The sequence below is a fragment of the Lathamus discolor genome, chromosome 1 (assembly GCF_037157495.1).
Source record: "Lathamus discolor isolate bLatDis1 chromosome 1, bLatDis1.hap1, whole genome shotgun sequence".
NCBI lineage: Eukaryota > Metazoa > Chordata > Aves > Psittaciformes > Psittacidae > Lathamus > Lathamus discolor.
This window is the reverse complement of record NC_088884.1, coordinates 12,523,717-12,547,862: the sequence shown is the minus strand read 5'-3', so window position 1 is coordinate 12,547,862 and position 24,146 is coordinate 12,523,717. Positions and strand designations below refer to the sequence as shown.

Below are 24,146 nucleotides of genomic sequence, written 5' to 3'. Positions count from 1 at the left end.
GGACACCACAGGCAAAAGCTAGAGCAGTCTGATGTAAAGAACTCTCTGACTGCACCATTATCGGGATTTTTTATTTCACTGCAGGAGAAATGTTTGCATGGAAGGAACACTTCCACTCCTCCAAAGTTCATCATCTGTAATTTGCTGAGATATCATAATTAAACTGTTAAGGAGAAAATAAAACTGCAAGACACAAACTCTGCTCTGATGCAGGAACTGCCTGTCCAGCAACGTTTGTCCTTGTTGTAGTCTGAAGAGAATGGGCATCAGGTTCCTTCTCTGAAGGGGGTTGAGTTTTCAACAGCTTTAACAAGAGGCAATGGGCATAAACTGAAAGGAGGTTCCCTCTAAACATCAGGATGCTTTTTTACTGTGAGGGTGACTGAGCACTGGCGCAGGTTGCCCAGAGAGGTTGTGGAGTCTCCATCTCCGAGATGTTCAAAAGCTGTCTGGACACAACCCTGGGCAACCAGCTCTCAGTGGCCCTGCCTCCACAGGAGGGTCACATCAGATGGCCTCCACAGTTCCCTTCCAACCTTAATCCTTATGTGATTCTGTGATTTTTTTTAAAGTTCTAGGAGCTATTTTGCTCGTTCTTAACCTGAATTTGGTCTCTGCTGCTTAAGCCCTAAGATCACTGCTTCTTATTCATTGTACCAGGTATTTTACATCCATGAAAAGTGGATGCACCACTTGCCAACATCAGTCATTCAAGTCTCATAAGCTACCTTCTTCTTTGTCATGCCTTCAATCAGGATATTAAAACATTAGATGCTGAGAGAGGACGGGTTCTTCCTTTTTCTTGTGACTTTGTACTGGTCAACCCACACATGCACAGCCAACTTTTTTTGCACAAAACTAAGATGACAGGGGTAGGGGGCATTCACCTTTTGTTTAATGCCATATCAGAGCCTCTTTGAAACTTGTTGCATGACCCCAAAGGAAATAAAGGGCTGGGGTATCTCCTCTTTTTGACAAGATGTCAGACTCCAACGCATCTTCAAGACATTAACTCTAAGATGGTATTATGGCATGTTGTGTTTACCGATATGAGCAGACCTGAAAAGCAACACATGAAAAACAACCCCCTATCCCCATTCACATCTCCCTTCCTCCTGAGAACTGACTGCAGCAGACTTGAAATCTGCTCATGTTTCTGGGGGAAATCTCCTATAATGAGTTGATTAGCCTGCTTCATATCCTGTGCGTGAACACACAAGGTCAAAGACTGGAGCAAAAGCATTATCTTCTGGAACAGACAGGGAAAGTTGCACCAGATCTGGAGGTGAAAAGATGCAGAAAGCAACTGCAGATAAGCCAGCTTTGTCTAGTACTCCATCTGGCACAGAAGCATCTTGCAGAGAGACACGAGATGATGCCAAGTGAAGTTTCAGCAAGATAAAAATAACAAAAGGTAAAAATTAAAATTACTAAATTATGTAGGAATTACCATAACGGCCAGATTGCAAAACTGGAAAGTATTATGGGGAGAATAAAAGAAAAAAATCCCTGCAGCTGACAGAATTAAGGACTAAGAATACAATGCCATAATTTCTGGAATAAATTAAGAACAAAAGAAATAAAACTAGATTCACTCCTAATGACAGAGTTGTTGATCATGCAGGAGCATTCAATTAAGTCTTTTGCATTCAGAAATGAAATACATTTGTGTCACATAAGGATGTTGAAATACTTTCTTGTCCATTAGCAAACCAGAAGAAAGTTAAACAAACATTGACCATGAATAAATGTTTCCAAATCAGTGGAATCTAAACAATTTAAAGTAGGAAATCATTACAGAATTTCCTGAAGAATGCTGCTGTTGATAGTCCCAGTAAATCTTAGCATTCCCAGGATATCGTAGAAGATAACCTCAATAATTTTAGCATTATTCAAAATACCAAGGTACTTGCAGTCAAGACTATTCCAACATATAAAATATTACAAGCATTGCAACACAATTAACTGGAAAAGAATTAAAAGAAAATACTACAATCAGAAGTAATCCATAAGTTTTCCAGGAAAAGCAAGCTTTGCAAACCAATCTGATATTTATTCCTGAATATATTCTTCTGTTCCATGAAGTTCAAATTACACAATGCAGAGAAAAAAACAGAAACATCAACGTTCTGCACAATTAAGTGGGCACTCTCGACAACCGAGCGCTGATAGAAAAGTATTATCAAAGAGCTGTTTTCAGTGATGTTATAAGGGATGTAACGTTATTAAGAGCTTTCATCGGTAATTTGGAAGCAAATACAAAGTCACGCATATGACAGTACCTGGCAAGATGATAAACAGCAACAACAACATCAGTTTTGCAGATGAATCTCCATTACTGTGGTGAAATGGCACTAGGCTGAGCTCATTTTAACAAAGACAAATGCCCCTAAATCAAGGACTGTAGATCTTATCCCAGGAACGGCAAGTAAGCTAACATAAGCATTCTATATATAAATACAGAAATTACTAGGAAAATTTTACCCGTGTATTAAAATTACCAAGTCCTTAACTATACTGAAATCCTGTATCCCATCCTGGTGCCCTTATTTTAAGCAGGACTGGAAAACTGATGAAGGTAGAGAAAGAGCCACAAAACTTAAATGGCACATGTTTTGGTGAAGAGTTCATGAACTGAATTTGTCTGGCTTACCCAAATCTGAGAAGTGATTTGATTATGCCATCTAAGCATCTCCACAAGGAGAAACTGCAGGATATGAAGGAGCTCTTTAAGGAGAGGGGAGAGGCATTAGAAGAATCAATGGCTGGAACCTAATACCAAAAAAATTCAAATGAGACATAAGGCACATACTCATCACTGTGAGAATGATGAACCATCGCAGCAAACTGGCAAAGGGAATCATTTCCCCTCTTCATGTCTTTAAACCAGGACTGGACACTTCTCTGAAAAGCGATTTAGCTGGACTAGTTATGCTTTAGTCAAATTACTAGGTTCATTACAGATTACCAGGGAGATACTTAATGGCTTATGATATATGATGGATAAGACTAGATGGACTATCACACACTCCAAGGCTTAACTCTATTAATTGATTTATCAGTGCTTTATGCTGCCATCCATCGCTATAGTATTTGAGCTCTCTCAAATCAACAGCAACACTGAAATCCCTTGTGGACTTTGAGGAGCTTCTGAAACTTTTGCTTGTAGTAGTAAAACTAATTACTTTTGAGGTTTTCTAGAGGAGGGCAGAAGGCCTGTATTTATCCTTCTTGCTATAGACTATATTACTGTATTTCCTTTGTGCTTAGCTAGTGTTTCAAAGCAGTGAGCTAATGTTTTCAGTCAGGTACAGCGCTACTCAATGGTTCTGTTTAAGAAACACAGTTATGTTTGCTCCTCTGACACCTGCAACCTTGCCAGGAGATATCACAACAGAACTGGCTCAGAGCTCTGCCTTCCAGTGTTGTTTATGGTAATGGGCACTCACTTTGCTGATACCAAGACAAAAATGTATGCCCAGAGAGCTGTAATTTAGATGAAAATGAAGAGTGGCAGTAGGCCCAACACACCATATAATCTCTTCCTTAAAGATTACATATTTTCAGAGACAAGACACCACTCTAAGAGGATAATGTGTCAGTTCTACAACAATTCTCACTCCTAAGCAATTGGATTTTTGTATCTAATAGCTATTATAGCCTTACACTGTAGGATGTGGTGTCCTTAAAACACATGTATTTTGCAGAAAGGTATTAATTCAACCTTAGACTCTAAAAATTATAAAAAGATAAAACTTCATTTGGACAAGAGCTCTTCCCCATGTACTATTTGACAAATGTACATTAACAAAGCAACTTCTAATTCATTTTGAGACTCCTTCAGGTCTCACACACCGAAACCAGAGCAAATTTTCTAGATGCTCCATTCTTCTTACAACAGCACACTGCTAATGCTTTATTATTCGTGTTACATCAATTTTTATTAATTACTCCCTACCCTTCTGGACAAAAAAAGATCAGGTTAGGAAAACAGGATTACTGCAAAAATAAGATACCCATCTAGTTTTTAACCAATATCCCACCATTACTTGGTTTTGCTCAGTTTTATTCATTGCTTTTATGGACCAGTGAAGAAGGTACTTTGCAAAACCATGTTTCAATGGTCCATTTGCAGCTATCAATTCTTCCAGCCTGAACAACTTTACCTACTGTGCACTCTTTATTGCATTCTGTAATCTCTTTACAACTTTGTTTGGGCTTTTTGAAGTCGTAAGTTGAATTTTCTGTCCACGGCACAGAAAGAGGAGTTAACTGAAGATCGCTTTTCCCTCAGCAACTGTCCAGCACCTATAGGAACAGGGCAGAGACCAAGCTCCTCACTTCACTGCACATCAGGTGCCCTGGCATGTATTATTTGCTCACATTGTTCTCCAAAGCCTTGCTGAGCCTGCCTGCCTCAAGCAAGTAGAATGGCTCAGATCACCACCGTTTAATTTTAGTGGCTTCATCAGCCAAGCTTTCTTTGTGAAAGCATGCCTCTAGTAAAAAGCCTTTATCTCTACAGAGAAATAAGATTAAAACTTTGTAATAGTCTACACAAAGCTGAAAGAAAAATTCAGTTCGCTCCCTGAGCTACAGGCAAGAAATACACAGCCCTGCTTAGGAACTACTCTGGGTTAAGAATACGCTTACATTCCCAGATGTGTGCTCACCCATTAGCACTGTGCAGAAAGCAGCATGCCCGCTCCAGGGTACCCTTTTGGCTGGAGATGGTACAGTTAGCTCACCACAGCCAACAGCTCAGTTCTGAAAGCATGTACTTGGTGGCAGAAGCAATACTGGCCAATGGGCATAACAGCCACCCTGACCCAGGAGGATAATCATGAAAAGCGCAGATGAGGAGTGACAAACTCCTAGAAAAAAAGGCAACAAGGAGAGCAGAGTGAAGAAAGGAGTCAAGCCAGGAACGGCAACCAGGAAAGATGATCCCCGTGACAGGCAGTAACCCCCAATACATCAAGTTTACCCACAGCACTAGTGAAAGATATCATATCAAAGTCAAATACAGTATATAACACACCCTGTGTAGCAAAAGAGGTTTTTAGTTCCTGGGTTTAGATCTGCAATCCTGATTCGCCTTGAAGCACACTAACCATAGCATCAAAACGTAAAACAAACAATAAAACATAGCACAACATTTCGAGATTAAAAATCAGGAGTGCCAGTGACACATCAGAAACTGCATGAGATCATACTTCCGAAGTCCCACAATATCCAACAGCAAGCAGAATGTCTCCTAGGCACCAGCTGCTCAGTGAGACAGAGTAGGTTAGCTTTAATTAAATTTAATTTCCTAGTCTTAAATCAGGAGTTAAAAACTGATTATATTGCTTCCATTTCCTTACAAGCCTAAAAAATACATGCCCTAAATACTGATTAATTCAACCACAAAGATTTGCACTTTAGGATAACTTCTACATCTGCTTGTGTGTTTCAAAGCAATTCATATGAATATTACAGACTGGTTTAATGTGACTTGTTCTAGTAAAATGTGTTCACAAATGACTGGCAGAACATTAAGATTCATAAGACATAGACATAGCAGAAAAAGTGAACCTGTTGTACCCAGATCATAATTCTGAGAATGAGGATATGATATTAAATGACCTAGAGGAAGAACAGGAGAGAAAGCAACCTCCCAGAATATGAAGGTAGTGGAAAATGCATTAGGCTACTCTAATAAATTGTTCATCTCATTTGGTTTAATAATTTAATATGAACTAGATAAAACAGAAAAGCCATTTAGGAATAAACAAAAAGCATTTTCAGAAGTCTGTGTTCACTGCTAGAAATAAGTGAGGAAATGAAGGGCAGCACAATCTAGCAGCGCTTCTCTAAGTGGGGAGGAAGCCACACACGTTCCACAGTTGTACCCCATGACCTCGCAGAAAGAAGTCTGAAGTACAGAAACAATCACTAGCAAACAAGCTTCACAGTCCCTTTCCTTCCCTAGCAAAACTCTGTTTGGATTTAAGGGGCCATTCATTAAAGCAAACTCCCACTGTTTTGCTTTGCTCTGCTCTGAAAAGGCAAACAAATCTATGAATTTTGCTGTGGACAGCAGCACAGAGGGACTTTGAGTGAGAGTGAACGTGTTAATGTGTCACGAGAAGCTATCAAGTTTATTCCCCTCTGGCTTTGACCCAGGTGAAGAAATCTGGCTTTTGGTCTTGTTTTCTTTTTAGGTGTCATGTGGAATTTGAAAGACGGCAGCTCAGGAACTAACACGGAGATCTGAATAACTGCGTCTTTTTCCCTCCCTTTCAGCATGAGCATTAGAAGACCACTAAAACCACTGTCACTAAACAGCAGCAAATGGTCAGTTTTTGCTGGTTTCAAAGAGTTCAGGTAGGGGTCTACTAAGGCTCTACAGTGATGACTGATGGTTCCTTTCTTTGGAGTTCACAGTACCCAGTCTTTTAGGAGATAGCCGCCCGTCCCTTCACATAAAGGGTTGACACAGGAAAAGTCAAATGATTTGACTGAACCAAGGATGCTGACCCTTACATCTAGCAAATCAGAAATTAAGACTCAAGGAGAGAAGGGTATTTAAAAATTGTTAATTATTTTTCAGAAATGGGTAATTGTCTAGTTTCTGTTGTGAAAATGTCTGCATTCCCTATCCCACTGTTTTACCCTTACAGCTCCAGCTGGAAACTAAAACAGGGAAATGAAATCAAGGCTAGACATCTAACGTGGAAACAGACCAGGTCCCAGGTTTGTTCAAGTGAGGTGGCACGCAGGTAAGGGATGAGTGTTTAAAATCCAGGTCTAGAAGTGACAGTCACTGCTCTGATTAAAGGAACCTGCAGTCATATAGACCAAGCAGGCAGACGGCAGCCAAATATCTATCATAAGAGAGGACAAGGACAATACTGATTCCAGGAGGAAACTACCAGCTGATCACTCGTGGCACATAATGAATTTATTAAATGCTCAAAAATTCCTCCTGCCCAAACATCCTCGAGTAACAATCTGACGAAAATAAAGAATTCCAACCACAGCAGGACTACAGGTCCTCCTTTAATTACAGGGCTCTGCAATATCTCCCATCATTTTTATGAGCATTCAAATGAAAGAAGAGCTTAGGGATTATTGTTTAAAAGCAGCACAGGGAAAAAGGGGAGGGGAGAAGAAAAGAGCCTTGTAGAAATTTGCTAGCAAATATACAGGAAGATGCACATTCGTAAGTTTAAATGAGGACTCCAAAGAATTGAATGCAGCTGTGCATAAAGCAACTGCAAAGCTGAAGAGACACAACTGAATTTCTTCAAGGCAAGAATTTCTGATTCTTTAATATTCCTTTAAGAAAGTTAAAATCTTAATAGGCCCAACAACGGCTTCAAAATGCAGTGGGGAACCACAAATCTTAAATTTTATGACAACCTTGGAGGACAAGCTGTTCTCACATAGATCTATTAAGTGGTTACAAGAGAGAGATTTTGAGAGCTACTTTAAAATGAGATTTTCTCCTCACATCCTGAAGTGGAACATTCACCATTACCTCCGCAAACATCATCTGGTTTTAAAGCTGAGCAGTAATTTCTAGTAGTCTTCTAGGACTACAAAGCAACTGTGCATTACTGAAGAGTTGGCAGTTAAACACAGAAAGCAAGTTGTAAGGGTTTCTCTGTAGAGCTACACTTGAATCAAACAACAGTCTTCTTTTTTTTCAAGGGAACCTAAAGTGCATGCATTTGTGTTTAATTTTTTAAGATTTGACTTGCTGGGTTCATGCTTTGCCTGATTTGGCAACCTGCACAAGTAACCTGGCTGTTATTTGTGCAAAACCTTGTAAGAATTTAAGTTGTTCTTCTCAAATATAGAGATAAATTTAGCTGGTGTCCCGGGTTCAGCTGCAACAGTTATTTTCCTCCTTCCCAGTAGCCAATGCAGTGCTGTGTTTCAGCTTTAGTCTGAGAACTATGCTGCCAGCAACAACTAAAACACTGGCATGTTAAGTCATGCTTACCCTTATCAAGGACTTTACAGTCTCATGGTCTGCCAGTGATGAGGGGCATGGAAACCCAGGAGGAAGCAGAAACAGGACACCTGACCCAAATTAGCCAGAGATATTCCATACCACAGCACTTCTAGCCCAGTATGGAAACTGGGGGGAGTCACCCAGAAGGCTGAGATCACTGCTTGGGTCAGATGGAGTATGGGTCAGCAGGTGGTGAGCAATTGTATTCTCTCCCCATGCTATTTCCCTTATCATTATTATTAGTAGCATTAATTTTATATTATACTTCAGTTATTGGACTGTTCTTATCTCAACACTTGGGGTTTATGTTCTTTCCATTCTCCTCCCCATCCCGCCCAGAACAGGGAGCAAAGGGGGGAGTGAGCAAGTGGCTGCATGGTTCTGAGTTTATGGCTGGGCTTAAACCATGACAGCTGAACAGAACTGAAGAGATGGAACAGAAGATATCCAGAGAGATTAGAAACATGACAGAAAAACACGTCAGGTTCCTTTTGAACAATACAAGTTACAACATCACTTCTGAGTGTTTCTGTGCACAGAAGTGCTCAGACTGACAGCAACAGCTACATCAGATACATCTAAGATCTGTTCCGAGATCCATGGTGATGAGAAGCACCTTCCCATTACTTCGTACTTCTACTGTTTATGCTACAGCAGATTCCACTTCTTGCTCGTGAAGAAAAAGCCGTACCTTCACTTTATATTTCTCTGCAATGTATTATAGCACACAAGATTACAGAAGCTATCCCAAATGCTATCCATTCACAAAGCAGTGAAGTGGGCAGGGAAGCTATGATAATTATAGTAATCATATTAGATACCATGGGAGAGAATGTTTTAACAACTATTCATAATAGACAACTTATTTTTTTTAAATTGAGACACAAACAGCCTACACATTTAAATTAAATGAATTAAATATAATTCATTTAAATTATGCAATATTCCACTTAATCAGGTAAAAGAAAATATGGAGTCAGTAAATGGATATTTTGTTAAACCTGTTTGACAGTTGAAAATCTTTTAATTTGAAACAAAAACCAGACAAAGAACTTAAGACTTCTAAGAAATGGAAATTCCAGGTACGACCATATGTTTGGAGACACCTTTATAAAGCAGGCAGGAGAAACCAAAATTCTAGTGGTTTCCTACAGCCAAGCTAAAAAGTAGAAGACTGATTTTACTACTCAGTTTCACCCCATTTAATCCACCACAAATACTACCACATCCATAAACGTGAGCAAATAAGCAATAGTGCTTCATTCCTACTTTTGCTTAAAATAAAGAGAGGCTAATAATGCACATATATATAGTTCATTGCACTTCTAGCTTGGCCTCTTCCATGTTCTACTTCTGCACCTTCCAAGCAAACCCAGACCATTCCCTCCTCTCACCACTACACTGCAGTTATTTCCTCTTCACTCCTGTCTAGATGGGAAGTGTAATCTGGGAGGAGGAAAAGAAAGAGGACTGCATTCCCAGTCATCCTATTACGGAAAGGGCAGAGTCAGAAGCATGGAAATCCTGTGTGGTTGGAATATACCCAGTATGGACAGAAACATTGTACAAATCAACAAAAAAAGTTCAGTTTTCCAAATATTTTGCCAGAAGGTTTTAATGTGACCAAATTTCGGTCAAACCCAGCAAAAGGCAACTCCAAACTGCTTTAAAAGCTGTTTAAAATCAGAATAAGGAAAAATATTTTTTTTTCTTCTAAACCTCTTTTCTAACCTTTCTAAATGTAAATCAAAATCTTACCAAAACAAACTCAACTGGCATTAAAAGGTGACCTTCAGTCTGAATTTTGACAAAACTACAAATAATTGGAAAGACATTTTCATAAGGCTTGGTAACAGGCAGAGGTGCAAGTACCATAGATAAGGGTGCTTCGGTCTCATTAAGGGATAGCTGGCCTTCCATACCATCTACAAAGAAAGACAAAACTTCAAACAAGTAAGATAAGACATCTTCAAATAGACCTCTAACATGAGACTCTGATCCCTCTTACACAGATATAGAATAACGCTACAGAGACATCAAGCACAATGAAAACATTTATCTTAATTTAACCCGAAAGCACGTTTCCTGATGTTTACATTTTTCTACGAAACTTTACAATTTTATTAGTATTAAAGAAATTTATAATAAATAAATCGGTAAAAATATGATTTCTAAAGTTTCACAGTTTTTCAGGTCCTATTTTGTTGGTTACTTAGTATATCTACAAGAAAAGCAGTTTCTAAAACTAGACAGCAGTATAGATTTCCTGTCTGTATCTAGGTTTCTACATATGTGTGCATATAATTTTATAAATCAGGTATTAAAATGATTGGGAGTATAACTGGTTTCTATCACACTGCTCAGTTCCCAGTCTTTCACTGTCTCTAAAGGCTTTGTCAGTCAGAGTTGTTTTTAAAGGTAGGTCATCTTTCTAAATTTAAGACATAGGAACTACAGGACTAAACATTTATTCAACACAAATACTCCAGAGTTACACAACAGAAGCTACTAAGCACTTGCCATCTTTTAAGTTTTCTAAAGTGTTCATGAGTTTTACTTGGGAATGGACAGCCGAGGTGAGCAGCGTAAGTTTCTATTAATGAAAATTATACAAAAACTATGGCATAAGACAGTATATTCTGCTACCTGTAATGTGCTAAATAAACACTGCTTGAAATAAGCACAAAGTAAGAATTTTTATCCTATGATAAGCTTCAACATTAACCCTTTTTTGGTCTAATCCCCCACAAAACCTGAAATTTAAGTGGAAAGGTTACTGCTGCTGTTCACGTTCCATTTTTCCTAAAATGGCTAAGCAGGATTTAAGCAGTATCTTCACATGCATACAACATACTAAAATTAAAATCAAATTGGAACATTTATGCAAAGACAAACAAAGAAACAGGCCAAAAGAAACATTTTTTAAATACAAAACACACAGGACAAGTAAAAAAGAAAGCTGAAGACAAATTCATATAAAAATCAGTATTTATGTAAAAAAATAATGCACTGCATATTGTAAAATCAGTCAATAACAGTATTCACCTTCACACAGATTTCTAGATTTTCAGACTTCAAAAGGTGACATAGCAAGGAAAAGAGACCATAACTACATGTGAGGCAGACTGCTTCCTAGGTTCCATCCCAGAAATTTACACCCTGAGCCAGCAGGGAGATTAGGAGCAGAATATAAACTCTGCTTACAATGGAGTGTGTTTTGTACTGCTAAAGCATTCGTCCAGCTCACATGGATCTGGGACTCAGAGCAAGCCCACCTTTGACATGGAAAGAGACACAAAAATTCAGCTTCTAAAATGGGATTGGGATGAAGGTGCAAGTCAGTGAGTGGATCCTCCAAGTTCACAGGAACACAGGAACTTTTCTGGAATCCAAAAAATTCACTTTATGAAGACTTCATCTCAGTTAGACCAGTTATCCAAGTTCAAATATACTTTACAAATCAAATACATTTCATACTATGCAAGTTTAAATAGTATTTTACTGTAACACTAGAACTCAGCCTTTTTCTTCATGTTTTCCTCTGAAAAAAAGTTTGTACTACATAAACAAAACTTTCATTTTTTTTCCACTACAAGAACTTAAGAAACTAAAGAAAGCCTAATCCTCGCCTGCTGTAAATCACTATCAACCTACTGCCAGTAATGCATTCATGTAGTTGAGGGTCTGCCCCAAAACTATTTTAAAGCCATGTTATTAAAAAATATGGTAACAGGATGTATCCTCTAAGAAACGCATCTAATACACAGTCTGAGGCAGCATCAGAACTCTTACTACAGCTCATCACTTTTCGGTACTAAATACTCCATAATAATCATCAGGTAATAATTCTTAGTAAGGAAATACAACAGCAACAGCTTTTCACTGGTGGGTTTTTTCTTACTTCCAAAATGCCCTAGAAAGCTGCAAAACCATGTAAGTTTTTAAAAGTATTGTAAGACAAATATCTTCAACCCAATTTTTTTGCTAAAATAAAACCAAAAAAACCAACCACCAATCCTCAATTCTGCTCTGTCTTCTGACCATGTTGAAACAAATGCTGTACATTTAAAAAGTCCCTGCACCTACAGACAAACTAGTATCCCATATTGGTATTAATTTTTCAGAACATCGTATTTATAGTGTGCAGTTTACATCTAAGATATGCAAAACAAGATTGTCAAAACAGTACTTCAACATGTAAGAGATGAACACAGAAAGGCACATACAGATTGTCAATTATTATATCACATTTCTTTGAAAAGAGTGTTTTCTGCACTTGTAAACAATTTTGTTTACATAACGGCTCACACCTTTAAAGTGAGGTTAGTGCTGCTGCCTCAGTTATTGCTACATTCACAGTTTAACAGATTTTTAGGCAATGAGGTACACTCCCAAACAGAACCATCTTCATTTCTTCTTTGTTCATTTGATCATTAGATAACTGAATCATACAGACTAAAACTACTGACTGTAGAAGCCAGTAACACCTAAATCACTGTATTAAAGATAAACATTAGCAGTGATTAAACTTCAAAAGAGCAAAAAGTCAGCTTTGCAGAAAAAAGTTCCTGTTCTTCATGACAAGAATATTTTCTTCATTTTTACATATGCTAGTAAACCTTTATCTGGGCACAGTGAGAGCCAATTCAAGCCATATTAGAATTCTTGCACCTTCTGAGAAGTATGTTAATTCAGTCTCTTGATTTAACACCTTGAAGTAAAATCACCTTCCCTTTGATCTTCTGGCATACAAGTCTCTTACGCTTTTTGTCAGCTGCTTTATGAACACTTTGTATACTCTTCCACAGTATGTATGCGTGGTTTTCCGTAATTCCAGTTCTAGGGGCTGCAACAGGGAATGAACCAGATCATCTCCAAATGAATACTGCAAGGAAGTTAAGGAAAGAAGATTAAAGGTCAACAGAACACAGAAGAGTATCATTATTCAGAGGGTTTTAAAGAGTTTTATAAAAATGCCTCTGAATGTTATAGTTAATAAACCTTTAGAAAGCAAGTACATTTAAGAACTCATCTTCTTGAATGCAATATTTGAAAAACATCTGTAAGTCAAGAAATACTCTCCAAGGCTTTTAACAACCTCAACAAGCGAGATCTTTAAATATCAGCAAATGAAGATCCCCAGACAGAAGGAAATTTGAAATTATCTCATTAAATTAAAAATCTACACATCTAAACATGATTTCTAGTAATTTGTTTGTTAAACAGTAAGTTTCTTGAATAACAGATAACTTTTAAGGAATACACTTCTTACCAAATTACAATGAAATAACAGTATGAAAAATGGTACTACTGAAGTTTCATTAAACTGAATGATGGTCGAACACATACTATGTTTAACATGGGGATGAAATAAAGAAGTCATTAATTCACCAGTGCAATAATTTTTATAAACAAATGATAAGCTAAACCAGCATTTCAAAGTAACGTAATTTTGTTCATCTTATTACCACTGAATCAGCAGCATTTTACATATTTTCTCTGCCATATTCATAAACCAAATGGGATAATAAATAACAAGAAATATTTTTTTCTTCTGTTTTTGACAATGCTCAAAGGAAACAAAGAAATCGTATTTTCATGGAAACATATTCACTTTCTGTGCAATGAATTCTCAGACCCTCAAAAGCACTTTTCTTCATTTTTATATCCATATGACAACATGTAATAAAGCACCATTAAAATATACTATTGATTTTTGAAGGTTATACACACACAATAGCCTGCTACATTAAAATGTGCATCAGTGCTAAATTTTACAGCTCTTCAGTGAGTACACTGATGCAGTGATAAATAGTTTATTAGATGCCTTATTTGCAGAATGAAAAGAAGTCCCTGCGCTTAATATTTAAAGGAACAGCAACATATTAACACACTGAATCTCTAGAAAAGGTCAAAACACAGTACAAAGAAAAAATTATTTTCTACAATCCAAATCTAACTATAATTAAATGTTTAAATGTTGCCATAAATACACACAAACTATGGGAAGAAGGTCAGGGTTTTTTTCCCTGCATTTTAAAGTCTCCAGAAGAATGAAGCTTCTAGCAATCTCCAAACGCTCATACAAACAGCTTACCAGATGTATTTATTAAAGGAATGGGAATAAAGTCTTTTAAGTAGACATTGACAGCTACAGGCAGTGTTTTAGAACCCCAACCTAGACAGAGTCTACACTATGCTTCAGAACACGATCACCACACAAAAAGAATACACTGGAATTCTGCATAAGCAGTAAAGGAAAACCCTGTGAAACACTTAGCATCACTTACAAGAGAAAAAAAAACCTTGTTGCAATCAAGGTATCAACAAAACCGACAAAAATACATGCAGCACTGTAGATAAAAAAGACCAAAAAAAAGAAACTTCAGAAGTACAGTGTTGAAAGCACTTACATTTTTTATCGCTTCATAGACAGCCCTAAAAGTTGGCTGTTTTTCATCATGGTAAACACCTCTGTTCCCATGAAGAATAAATATACCCTCTTCTTCGGCTTCCTTACAATTGCTTCCATAGATGCAGTGGTCGGGGCGATAATTCCATTGGCAAGGAAAGACATACAGACTTTCTGTGCAGAAAAATGAGAACTCTAGATTAAGTATCAGAATAATTTCAGGAAATACACTAATCTTCCCCTTTTTTTTCCTTAGAGCTGCTTCATAAATTTCTGTAGTTATTTTGAAACCTAACAGTTAATTACACTCTAGCAAGCTCCAATGCTAAATAAACACTTGAAGTAAACATAAAGCAGCAACAAGTTGCTTTAATACTTTCACAAAAAGCCTGCTAAGAGCACTTTCCATGATTTTTTAACATCATAGAAAAGATCAACTTTGTAACGTTCGACTTTGAATCAATGTGGATTTACCTGGATTGTGGAAAAACATAATGTTCAATAGGTCCTGATCACCCCAGGTTATGTTCAACTTGTATTTCTTCAGCAGTGGCATAAGAATTTCTCCCCACTGTAATCGGACTGGTGTCATATCATTCTATTAAACAAAAACCAAAATGACACACATTCAGGACAATTACTCCTATTAAGATGGAAATGCCCTACAGAACCGCAGTAATATGCTTCTCAAAATTACAAATCTCAAATGCATAGATGATTTCTTCCTTTTAAACAAATTTGCACATCTAAGGAAAATAGTTACAGGCATTTCCAATATGCTTTCCCTCTCAATTATTACAAGGAAAATGATATGCATCTCCTACTTCTTATTTAACTGCCACATTAATTTTTTGTATCCAAGATTTCCCTCGAACATCTTAAACCAGGAGTGCTAACAAATAGCAAGGGCTTTTTATACAGCAGCAGGATCTAACACAAAAACTGTATTTAAGTAATGCATCTAAGTAGATGAGCACATTTCATGCAATTTATCACAGAGTGCTAATATACACAGGTCTTAAAGTTAACTTCGAAAAATCAGAACAGATCAATATAAAATTAATTATTCAAAAGTTTCAAATACATACAGCTGAAAAACACTGGCTACAAAGCGGTGTGCAAAAAGTAACAAATTCTTCAAAGGTTTTCAGAAGAATTTTCATTACGTTGAACTGATTTTTTTAGTTACTGACCTTGAACTTTGATAGCAAAGGCACAACTTCTCATTAGTGAAAGGCAGTATGACTCTAAATCAACCACTGTTACTTAATTCACAAATTCTTGATTCAGTAAAATCACTTCAAAGGGAAAGGAGAGAGTTCTTTGAGGTTCCGGCTGAGGAGGTGGTACTCGGAATAAGTGGGCCTACACTGAACTCTGCCTTACCAAAGGTGTTACCCTCTTCAGTGTAACAAGGTTACACATTCTAAAGCTAATTTTTCATCTTTACACATTTAAGCTCAACTAGAACAGAAAAGGAACAAGGCTGCTCACTCTGTACCTCCTACATCAGTTGGGAGAGTGAGGATGGAGTTAACACGAAGTCCCAAAGACAGAATATTCCTCAACAGTTACAGGAGTGTACCTTTGATGCTTCAATATGAAAAATAAAGTATATATATATAAATTAGGACCCCAGTCTGGTTTGGGATCTGTACACAGAAACACCATGTTAAGAAACAGGAAAGATTACCAGGCACAAAATACTCAGTTTAGAGCTATAGAATTTTAGAGTTTTTTAGAATTCCCAGAGCTTTCCACTGACTAACTTGAAAGTGAAAAAATTGGCAGTTTGGCTTTTAGTCTTTCCTCAAATCATTTCAGCTATCAAATATAAAGGGCTTTCGGAATTGAAGACTCAAAAAAAAAAAAAAGGAAACGCTATCAGATTTTAGACAAGAATTAGTACAAAAACGATCTATAGCTTATTTTATGTAAGAAGCTAAACACAATATTACAGTCCCTTCTGTCCTAAAAAATTTATGACTGTGATTGCTTGCAAGTATCAGATGAGAGCAGGCATAAGAAATGCACAAAAGAACTCTCCTCTAGCAAGAATTATCATTAGGCTCAGTGCAATGTGACTAAACAAAAGAAAAACACAGCTTAACACCAAGCTGAAACCTTCCAAAAAGCAAATCAATCACACTGAATCACAGTGGGTAAAGATTACTCTCTCACCTGAACCTTGCCATCCATAGAATTTTAGCCCGAGGCTTAAATTTAGATTCAATGCTAAGAATTAAAAATAGAACTAAATTAGCTCACTGATACTAGGATAATCATAGGAGAATATACAGTAGTAAATAAAAGTTTCAGAGCAACACAAAAATATGACTATAGATTTTTAAAGTGATTATTTCGTACAGTTTTCGTTTAACTTGTACTGTTTTAATAGCAGTGAAATCCAGAGTATACATATCCCAAGGAGATGCAAAGCAGTTATAGCACTGCCAGATGTCTAGAAGCAATGCTACTTGATAAATAGTGCTCTCAGATTTAAGAATTGGAAACTGTGATATTTCAATAAAGTCTGCATAAACAGAAAAGTTACATATTAATTTATTAACACTGATGTGTAATGAAACCGTGAAAGAATCGCATAGCAAGAGAAACAGTTTCAATAGCTATACAACCTCCTTCTTTAAAATTCTAATGCAATTTGTAGCAAAGTCAAACAGTGTGAAAGGCAGACTACTCAAGTTCAATCAAAATTGATGACAGAATTGCTTTTCAAAAGTTACTTAAGTAAATACGAGAAAAATAACTCTATGACAGCTTAAGGATTTACAGAATATAAACCTCCTCTCCAACATTCAACAAGTTGCAAAGAAGGATAAAGAGGTTTAAGAAAAAGAGACCTACAGTGGTAGTGGGCATTTCTGTGGTGCCAGTAAGCTGGTACAGACAGGCTCTTATCGAACCCTCAAAACTCTGTTTTTTTGAATGGAAGAAAATGTGTAACAGCAAAATATACATAAGGACATTAAGATATTTTCCTACGTAAGTTTTTCTGAGCAGGGTTAGATACTGTGCTGTGAGTAGTTTGGCCATTTTGACTGTCCCAAGAAGACTTCTGCCTGGCCAAATCTGAAGTCAGACTTAAAAGATCTATTACACACAGCTTGTAGCAACCTAGTATTACCTTTCTCTTAATTCTAGTAAGAAAATATAAAATGGAGGAAAAATATTCATATCATGCAGCAATATCTAAAACTGCAGCTGTGTCCCACAAAGAGTTGACCAATTTAAGGTTTCTTTTATGCCAAATGAGAGCAATCCCATTGGATTTATATGGATAAGAAGACTATCTTCTTCTTGCATTAACAGTGTAGTGCTAATACTTACTAGATGTTTTTTGTGAGATAATTTACTTTACTAACCCAGCAGAAAGATTTCTTTTTCCTACTGTTACCAAATTTAATTGAATCATAGAAGGGACCACAAACACCAGAGGCTAGGACAAAGTCAGTAAGAAAAGCAGAAAAAGCAGCTGGTAAGAGATAAGAGCCTTCCTTTTAGGAGTTAGCTCTTGCACAGGCTCACCGTATTTCCTGGATCTATAGTCTTAAGCAATACTGAATGGTTTAAAAACAAACAAGAGTGTATAATGGCTTAGGTCACAAAAACTCTGAACTTTATGTTTTGGGCTTTTTTTTGTCTGAAGTATACCCATGAATCTCTCCTTCACATACACTATCTGGAGTTATTTTGTGTGCGGCTTGTTTGATTTTCTAAGAGCTCTTTCCTTACTATGACTGCTCACATCTCAGGCACCACAACTAAGTTTCTTAATAAATTTGCTCAAAGTCATTGTTCTCTTAAAACACCATATCTCTGGTATTTGCTATATCTGTTCCAGTCTATATGTACAGAAAAAATTTAGAAGTCATTATCACCTTTTCCATCTCCTAAATACTCCTGCATGCTTTACATTCCCATTTTAACTGCTGCTTAGCAAAGATGACAGGCACTAACCACCAGAAACTCATTACTGATTTTAGTCTTACGTCCAGTTTGCACCTTTTAGTGACATCACATTAAAAAACATGTGTGCATGCATACGCATCTGTATATATGTATACATGTGTATGCATGCATATGTATCTGTATATATGTATACACGTGCTTATTATATACAAAGTGCATATATTCATAATGTATATATACAGACAGTCTCAAAATACACAAGACAAATAAGATAGATAGGACCAGGAGTGACAACTTCCATTAGGCACCACAGATAGCCAAGCAGCTAAGATGCTCGTCTAAAATGAATAGACCTGACAGTCCTGAGAAGGCTGAGGCTTGAATAAATAAGTGGATAAAAGAAGACTTAATCCTGAAACAATACATGGAACTACAGGTTTTCTCAACTAAGGTGAGCACTATAAATACTGGTTAAAGTCTCCAGTTCTTTGTATTTGTTCATCTTCTGGCTCCTCCTGACTTTTACAAATCAGTGTGACAATGAAAGATGCTTAAAGGCACCAAACAGCTACAGCCGGTTGTTTCTTCAGCCCAAAATTACAACAGACAAAGAACCTACAGTTTTAAATACAACACATTGAAGGAATATCCTAATTCAAAGTTTCCACTATTTAGACAAGTGTTCTAGCCACCTAACAGTCATACAAAAAGGTCTATAGGCAGCTTTTTAAAGATACAAAATTTCCTAGAACTTACATACTCTGAGGAATTTGTTGAGTCTCTTGAATGAATATACACAAATTTGACCTTCCTGTAAGTAAATGAAGCATTTTCTAGTTCTACTGTATTTGACTGGAACAGTTAATGGGACACAACATTGGAAGCTTGTGCATCTTAGGGCCTTGTGATGCTCCACAAGCTTGTGGGACCACACTCTAGGTACTAGGGGAGCAAAAAATCAAATGGTTCCCCTGCTGAGTGCTCTCCAAGCCAACTTCTCACTAACCAATGCTGTATAACAGAAACTAATTTCCTGCTTAGTTATTACCTGGACTGCACTATCTAGAGATGAGAGAACGATAAATCAGGTACTATCATTCCTAAGTTTTACATAACCTAGTAGCTCCCTAATTAGACACCCTCAAACTGTTCTGACTGGGCTAAGCATGCTGCTGCAAGCCTGATATTATAGGACACTTCCTCAGTGTGTCCAATAGGTGGAAGGACTAAGTCTACATCATGAACTGGGTTCATGCTGTTATCTCCCATATAAAATAATTCTGAGCCTTCCAGTACCAAAAAGTGTCCACTGACAAATATGTCGGTCACTGTCAATAAGGTCTAACAAGAGTCTAAGCAAGCCGGTCACACTGGAGTAAGTATCTCCACAAATTCAGAGCCTGAACAAACAACAAACATAATACTTGCCAGAAACATACAAAACAGAGGCAGAACACCTGGATGCTTGGTGAGCTGCTCAGCATTTGTATGCAAGGGCCTGAAAGATACAGGGGTAAGGTTTTAAAATCAAGAAGGGTATCCATTTCAAAATGCTTCAGCTGAACCAGAAAACCCATTTATGTCAAAACACCATGCAGCTGAACATTACATCTGTGTTTCTTGCTCAACATAATCAGACTAAGACTCCAGAGAAGATGTACAGGATCGTGAAAGCAGGGGTAAAAAAGGTACAGGATTAGAATGAGGAAGATAAAATTAATGCAAGAAAGAAGTTCTTAGCAACCATGTTAAAAGCTGTACACAATCAAAAATTTAAAATGTAGCATAAAACCACTCAGGTATACAGAACAAACCATCTTCTAATTTTTTCTGTTTACTCTTTACTACTCTCAAAGAAGAGTGAAAGAACATTTCTTGACGTGCACCACTAGTGTCAAACGTTTGAGATATAGAAACAGCGCATGTATAAGCATTCCTGGACAAATATAAAGTTCAAAAGATATGCAAAAGCAGAGGCCAGAAGTATACCTGCATCAGGAACAGAAGGGGAAATTTAGCTTTGAAGTGACAGTAAAGCCCTGAGAAGGATTCCAAAGAATGATGACTAATAATTAAGGGCAGAAAATGGTGTATTTCTAACACTTAAAACAACTGAAGTGAAGCACAGGAATGGCTTAATTGCCATATATATACATATATATAAAATCTTTTGTTAACTAAAGCCATCAGAAAGGACTTTGAATCATGTGCCTTGCTATTGGGAAGTTTTACTCTGTTTCTGCTTGCACAGCACTGGGTTGCTCACTCCAGTCTCAGTTCCTTCCCCTTAATTGTGTGAATGCTAAGCCTGCAACTCATCAAGCAGACTTGCTTAGCACACTACATGCTGAACAATTTGAGAAACAGCATCAAGATTAATGTTTTCAGGACAATTTAAGACTTCTTTTTGTTCTGAGTCATTACTACAGGAAGTCCAGTGGCCCACTTGGCGAGAAACTGTACATCATGCTATCTTATGCTGAAGTTTGCCAGTAGGATCCTGAAAAAAGCATATGGATTTGTGCCTTGCCTTACAGTTGAGGAAAATGCTCCAGCCCTCTATTATCAAGAAAAAGAAAACAAACCCATTTTGAATTTCTAAATATTCATTAACTATTTCACCTACTTAAATCTATATATATCAACTTAAATTCTAAGAAACCATCAGTTACAGGTGTCAAGGAGAAATGACTTTATATTTTCCTCTAGAAAACTGCAGTTAATTTGGAAGACAATTTTAGTCTCCTACATTATCTATATACTGCCAAAAATTTTAACTCCAATTTTGGTAAAATTGCATAAAGTTCCCAATAAGTTGATAATTTCAGTTACTCTGAGAAGCCCAAGCAGAATTCTGACACAGTTTTTATAAAACACCTAACTTATCTCAGTTTACCACACTAAAAAAATTATTGCACAGAAATGCATTGTCAGAGGTTAAGACACACAGTTTTCAGTCCCATATTTTTCTCATCATGCTTTTCAATATTTTTATTTCTCCAAATACTATAAGCAGGAAAACAAACAAATAACAAAGTAGACAAGATTCCACTGACAAACAAAGAGAAACTTTCTTCTTGGGAAACTACACCTACATAGTGTAACTACCAGAACTTCCTACTTTAACTACAACTGAGATAATCCATTCTCAATTTGTCTTAAATTCTCTATATTTCCATAACAAAAATACATAGCAAGAACGTTAAGATAAAAGCTAAATGTTTCTTAAGCTGGAAATCGGGGAGAAGCAATGTCTACCGCAAGTTTATCAACCCTGGCAGTGTTCAAGCCCAGGCTGCACAGGGCCTTGGGCAACATGGTCTAGCAGAAGATGTCCTCACCTGTGGCAGGGGGGTTGAAACTGTATGATTTTAAAGGGTCCTTTCCAACCCTAACCATTCTATGATATAAGTTTATATTACCCCTCTTATTGCCCCACAACAAGGGTGTACCTTCCTAAGTTTTAGACTGCATCATTACTTTTCCCTAATCAAACTTCCTTCCCCAGCATAATCACATAGCACTGCCTTGTTACTTGTGTTTCAAGTACTGAAGAAAAAGCTTCCAATCTGTGAAAGAATAACCATTTCTGCTGCTGCATGCACTGCTTTAGTATGTTCGTGATGAATTTATTTATCTACAAAAATTATGACTTCAAAGAAAATCAGAAGATTCTTAAGGTGATAATCTCCTAGGTTACAATGTAAAAGATGAAAATTTGGAAACCGCAGTTAAAATGGCTTACTAAATGTTCTAGCACCACCTCCTGGTCACACTTTTACACTCTTTTTTAAAGGTCGTCTACAGTATATGTTAAACTGTTTTCTGGGATCTCTATAGTGAAGGAAAAATACCAGAGTGTCTACTGACAAATGTTATTTACAGCAGACTGTCTAAAAGCCACAGGATCTCTCAGAACTAATAAAAATTAAAATAATCAAACACACTTGAAATACAGGAATTCCAAGGCTTACAGTGAATGACATTTAAAAAACACAAGTCAGACACCAGTTTAAACACAGTGTGTTTTTAAAACATTATTCCAGTTACAAGAAAAATAGTTTGAAAAATGCTGTCTCCCATGAATTTGAAACAGAATTGGAATTAAAAGATGTAAAACCATGGAAAATGCAATAAAGGCAACACGCATACCTTGAAATACTTCCTTCTGATCCGCGTCATATTCATTAACATGACTCCAGAATTTATTCCAGTTACTCCATAGTAGGGATGTCTAGCAAAGCGATTATACCACCCGATACGAGGCTCTTCATGTTCAGGTGCCATTGCAGCAATTTGTGTGGAGTTGAACTTTCCCAGAAAAGACCAAATATCATCAACAGGTCTCAAAAACAGGATGTCAGTATCAACATACAGTAGTGAATCCACATGTTTGAGGATTAACTGTGAGGGAAAGAAATTGAAAACCAAACTTAAGTTTCGTTGAGTTTATCTTCTTAAAGCAGAAGATGCTGCCATTACACAATGAAGCTTGACACATTTGTCATATGCAAATAAATTCACTCTAGATTGACGGTTTGCAGTTACTAAGTCTGTCATCATCCCTCTTTTTTCATTTTGGAATATTTTTGTAGAGTGAAACCAAGGTTTCATATAGAATAGTAATGCAAAAGCACTCAGTCTGTATTCTATATCCTGGGGCTCCTCAGAAGTAAGTGACAGGCCAGGTGAAAAATTACCATAGCAGGAGCTCCTACCTTCCTCCTGTTCCCCCACTTCCTAATAAACAAGGGAGAGGTGTAAGGGAGACCCAGATGACACAGTATTTGGGAGACAGTTGACATTGTTATAGTTCAGCCTGCCTTAGGCTTCTGAAGTATCCTACATGAAAAACACTGTCAACAATAGCCCATTTCTTATTTCATTCTAACACTTCTTAGACCCACGCATGCAGGTGATTAGGTGTGATAAATCCTTACCTCTGAGAGGATGGCATGACCTGCACCTCTCACTGAGGATACTGTGCCATAATGCAGTAAATGAGAAAAGGACTTTCATTCTAGAAGGTATTACTGCCACGGAAGGAGGGTTAAATTCAGAAGGTTTTTTCAGGATGTCATAGAAGTAACTTTTAGGAGGAGGAGTACTCCATTTAAAACTAAGCAGAGACCAGATTAACAAGACAGCTCGATGCCTCATAAAGAGACTTCTGTATTGTCCTATTACAAAATAACTTACTGGCAAGAATAGCCTCTGTGAAGCACATGGCTTAAATAATTTCTTCCATTCTGTTGCACTCTCAGTTGGAAATGTTATCGGATATAATGTGTAATTAACTTTTCCTTCATAGGGGAAGTCATCAAGCTATGTGAAAAGAATATAAAAGTTACTTCAGTTCAATTACATTACAAAAAAGAAATCCATCCCCCATTCAAACTGATAATTGAACACAACTGCAAGACCTCTCTTCAATAACAGAAATGCTTCCTGAACTACAAGTATCTGTCAACTATTCAAAATACCTGAACAGGAAGTGGCACCTGCAGGCCACTATGAAGAAAACATAGATCATATACAGAAGTAAGAGCAAGTAAAATAAATTAATGTTTACAAAAAGTAGATACATCAAAATAAAGCTTTTTGCCCTCTTACCTAGTTTTTACAGGAGAAATATCAATGAAGTCTCTCAATTTAAAATAACCTTACCCAACTTTTGCCAGTTACTGTTCACATGACATTAGTGTGCATATATTAGTATGTATTATATGTTAATGTAACAGTATGACATTTTAAGCACAAAAATAGTAAACCCCTCCACAGCTATAACAGCTTGTAACA

The 24,146-nt window shown here is 37.0% G+C and overlaps 1 protein-coding gene across 2 annotated transcripts in view; it reads right to left on the bottom strand.

Annotated features, from left to right (window-relative positions):
• Nucleotides 1–10,975: 10,975 nt before the first annotated feature.
• The window catches only part of GXYLT1 (glucoside xylosyltransferase 1), a 36,325-nt gene continuing 23,154 nt past the window's right edge, over nt 10,976–24,146 (bottom strand). For both annotated transcript variants that reach the window (XM_065692758.1, XM_065692838.1), the window contains 5 exons: nt 23,547–23,672; nt 22,500–22,751; nt 14,892–15,015; nt 14,419–14,591; nt 10,976–12,890 (listed from right to left, as the gene is read on the bottom strand). In XM_065692758.1, the coding sequence (XP_065548830.1) occupies nt 12,729–12,890; nt 14,419–14,591; nt 14,892–15,015; nt 22,500–22,751; nt 23,547–23,672 (837 nt within the window). In that variant the 3' untranslated portion in view covers nt 10,976–12,728. The remainder of the gene's footprint in view (nt 12,891–14,418; nt 14,592–14,891; nt 15,016–22,499; nt 22,752–23,546; nt 23,673–24,146) is intronic.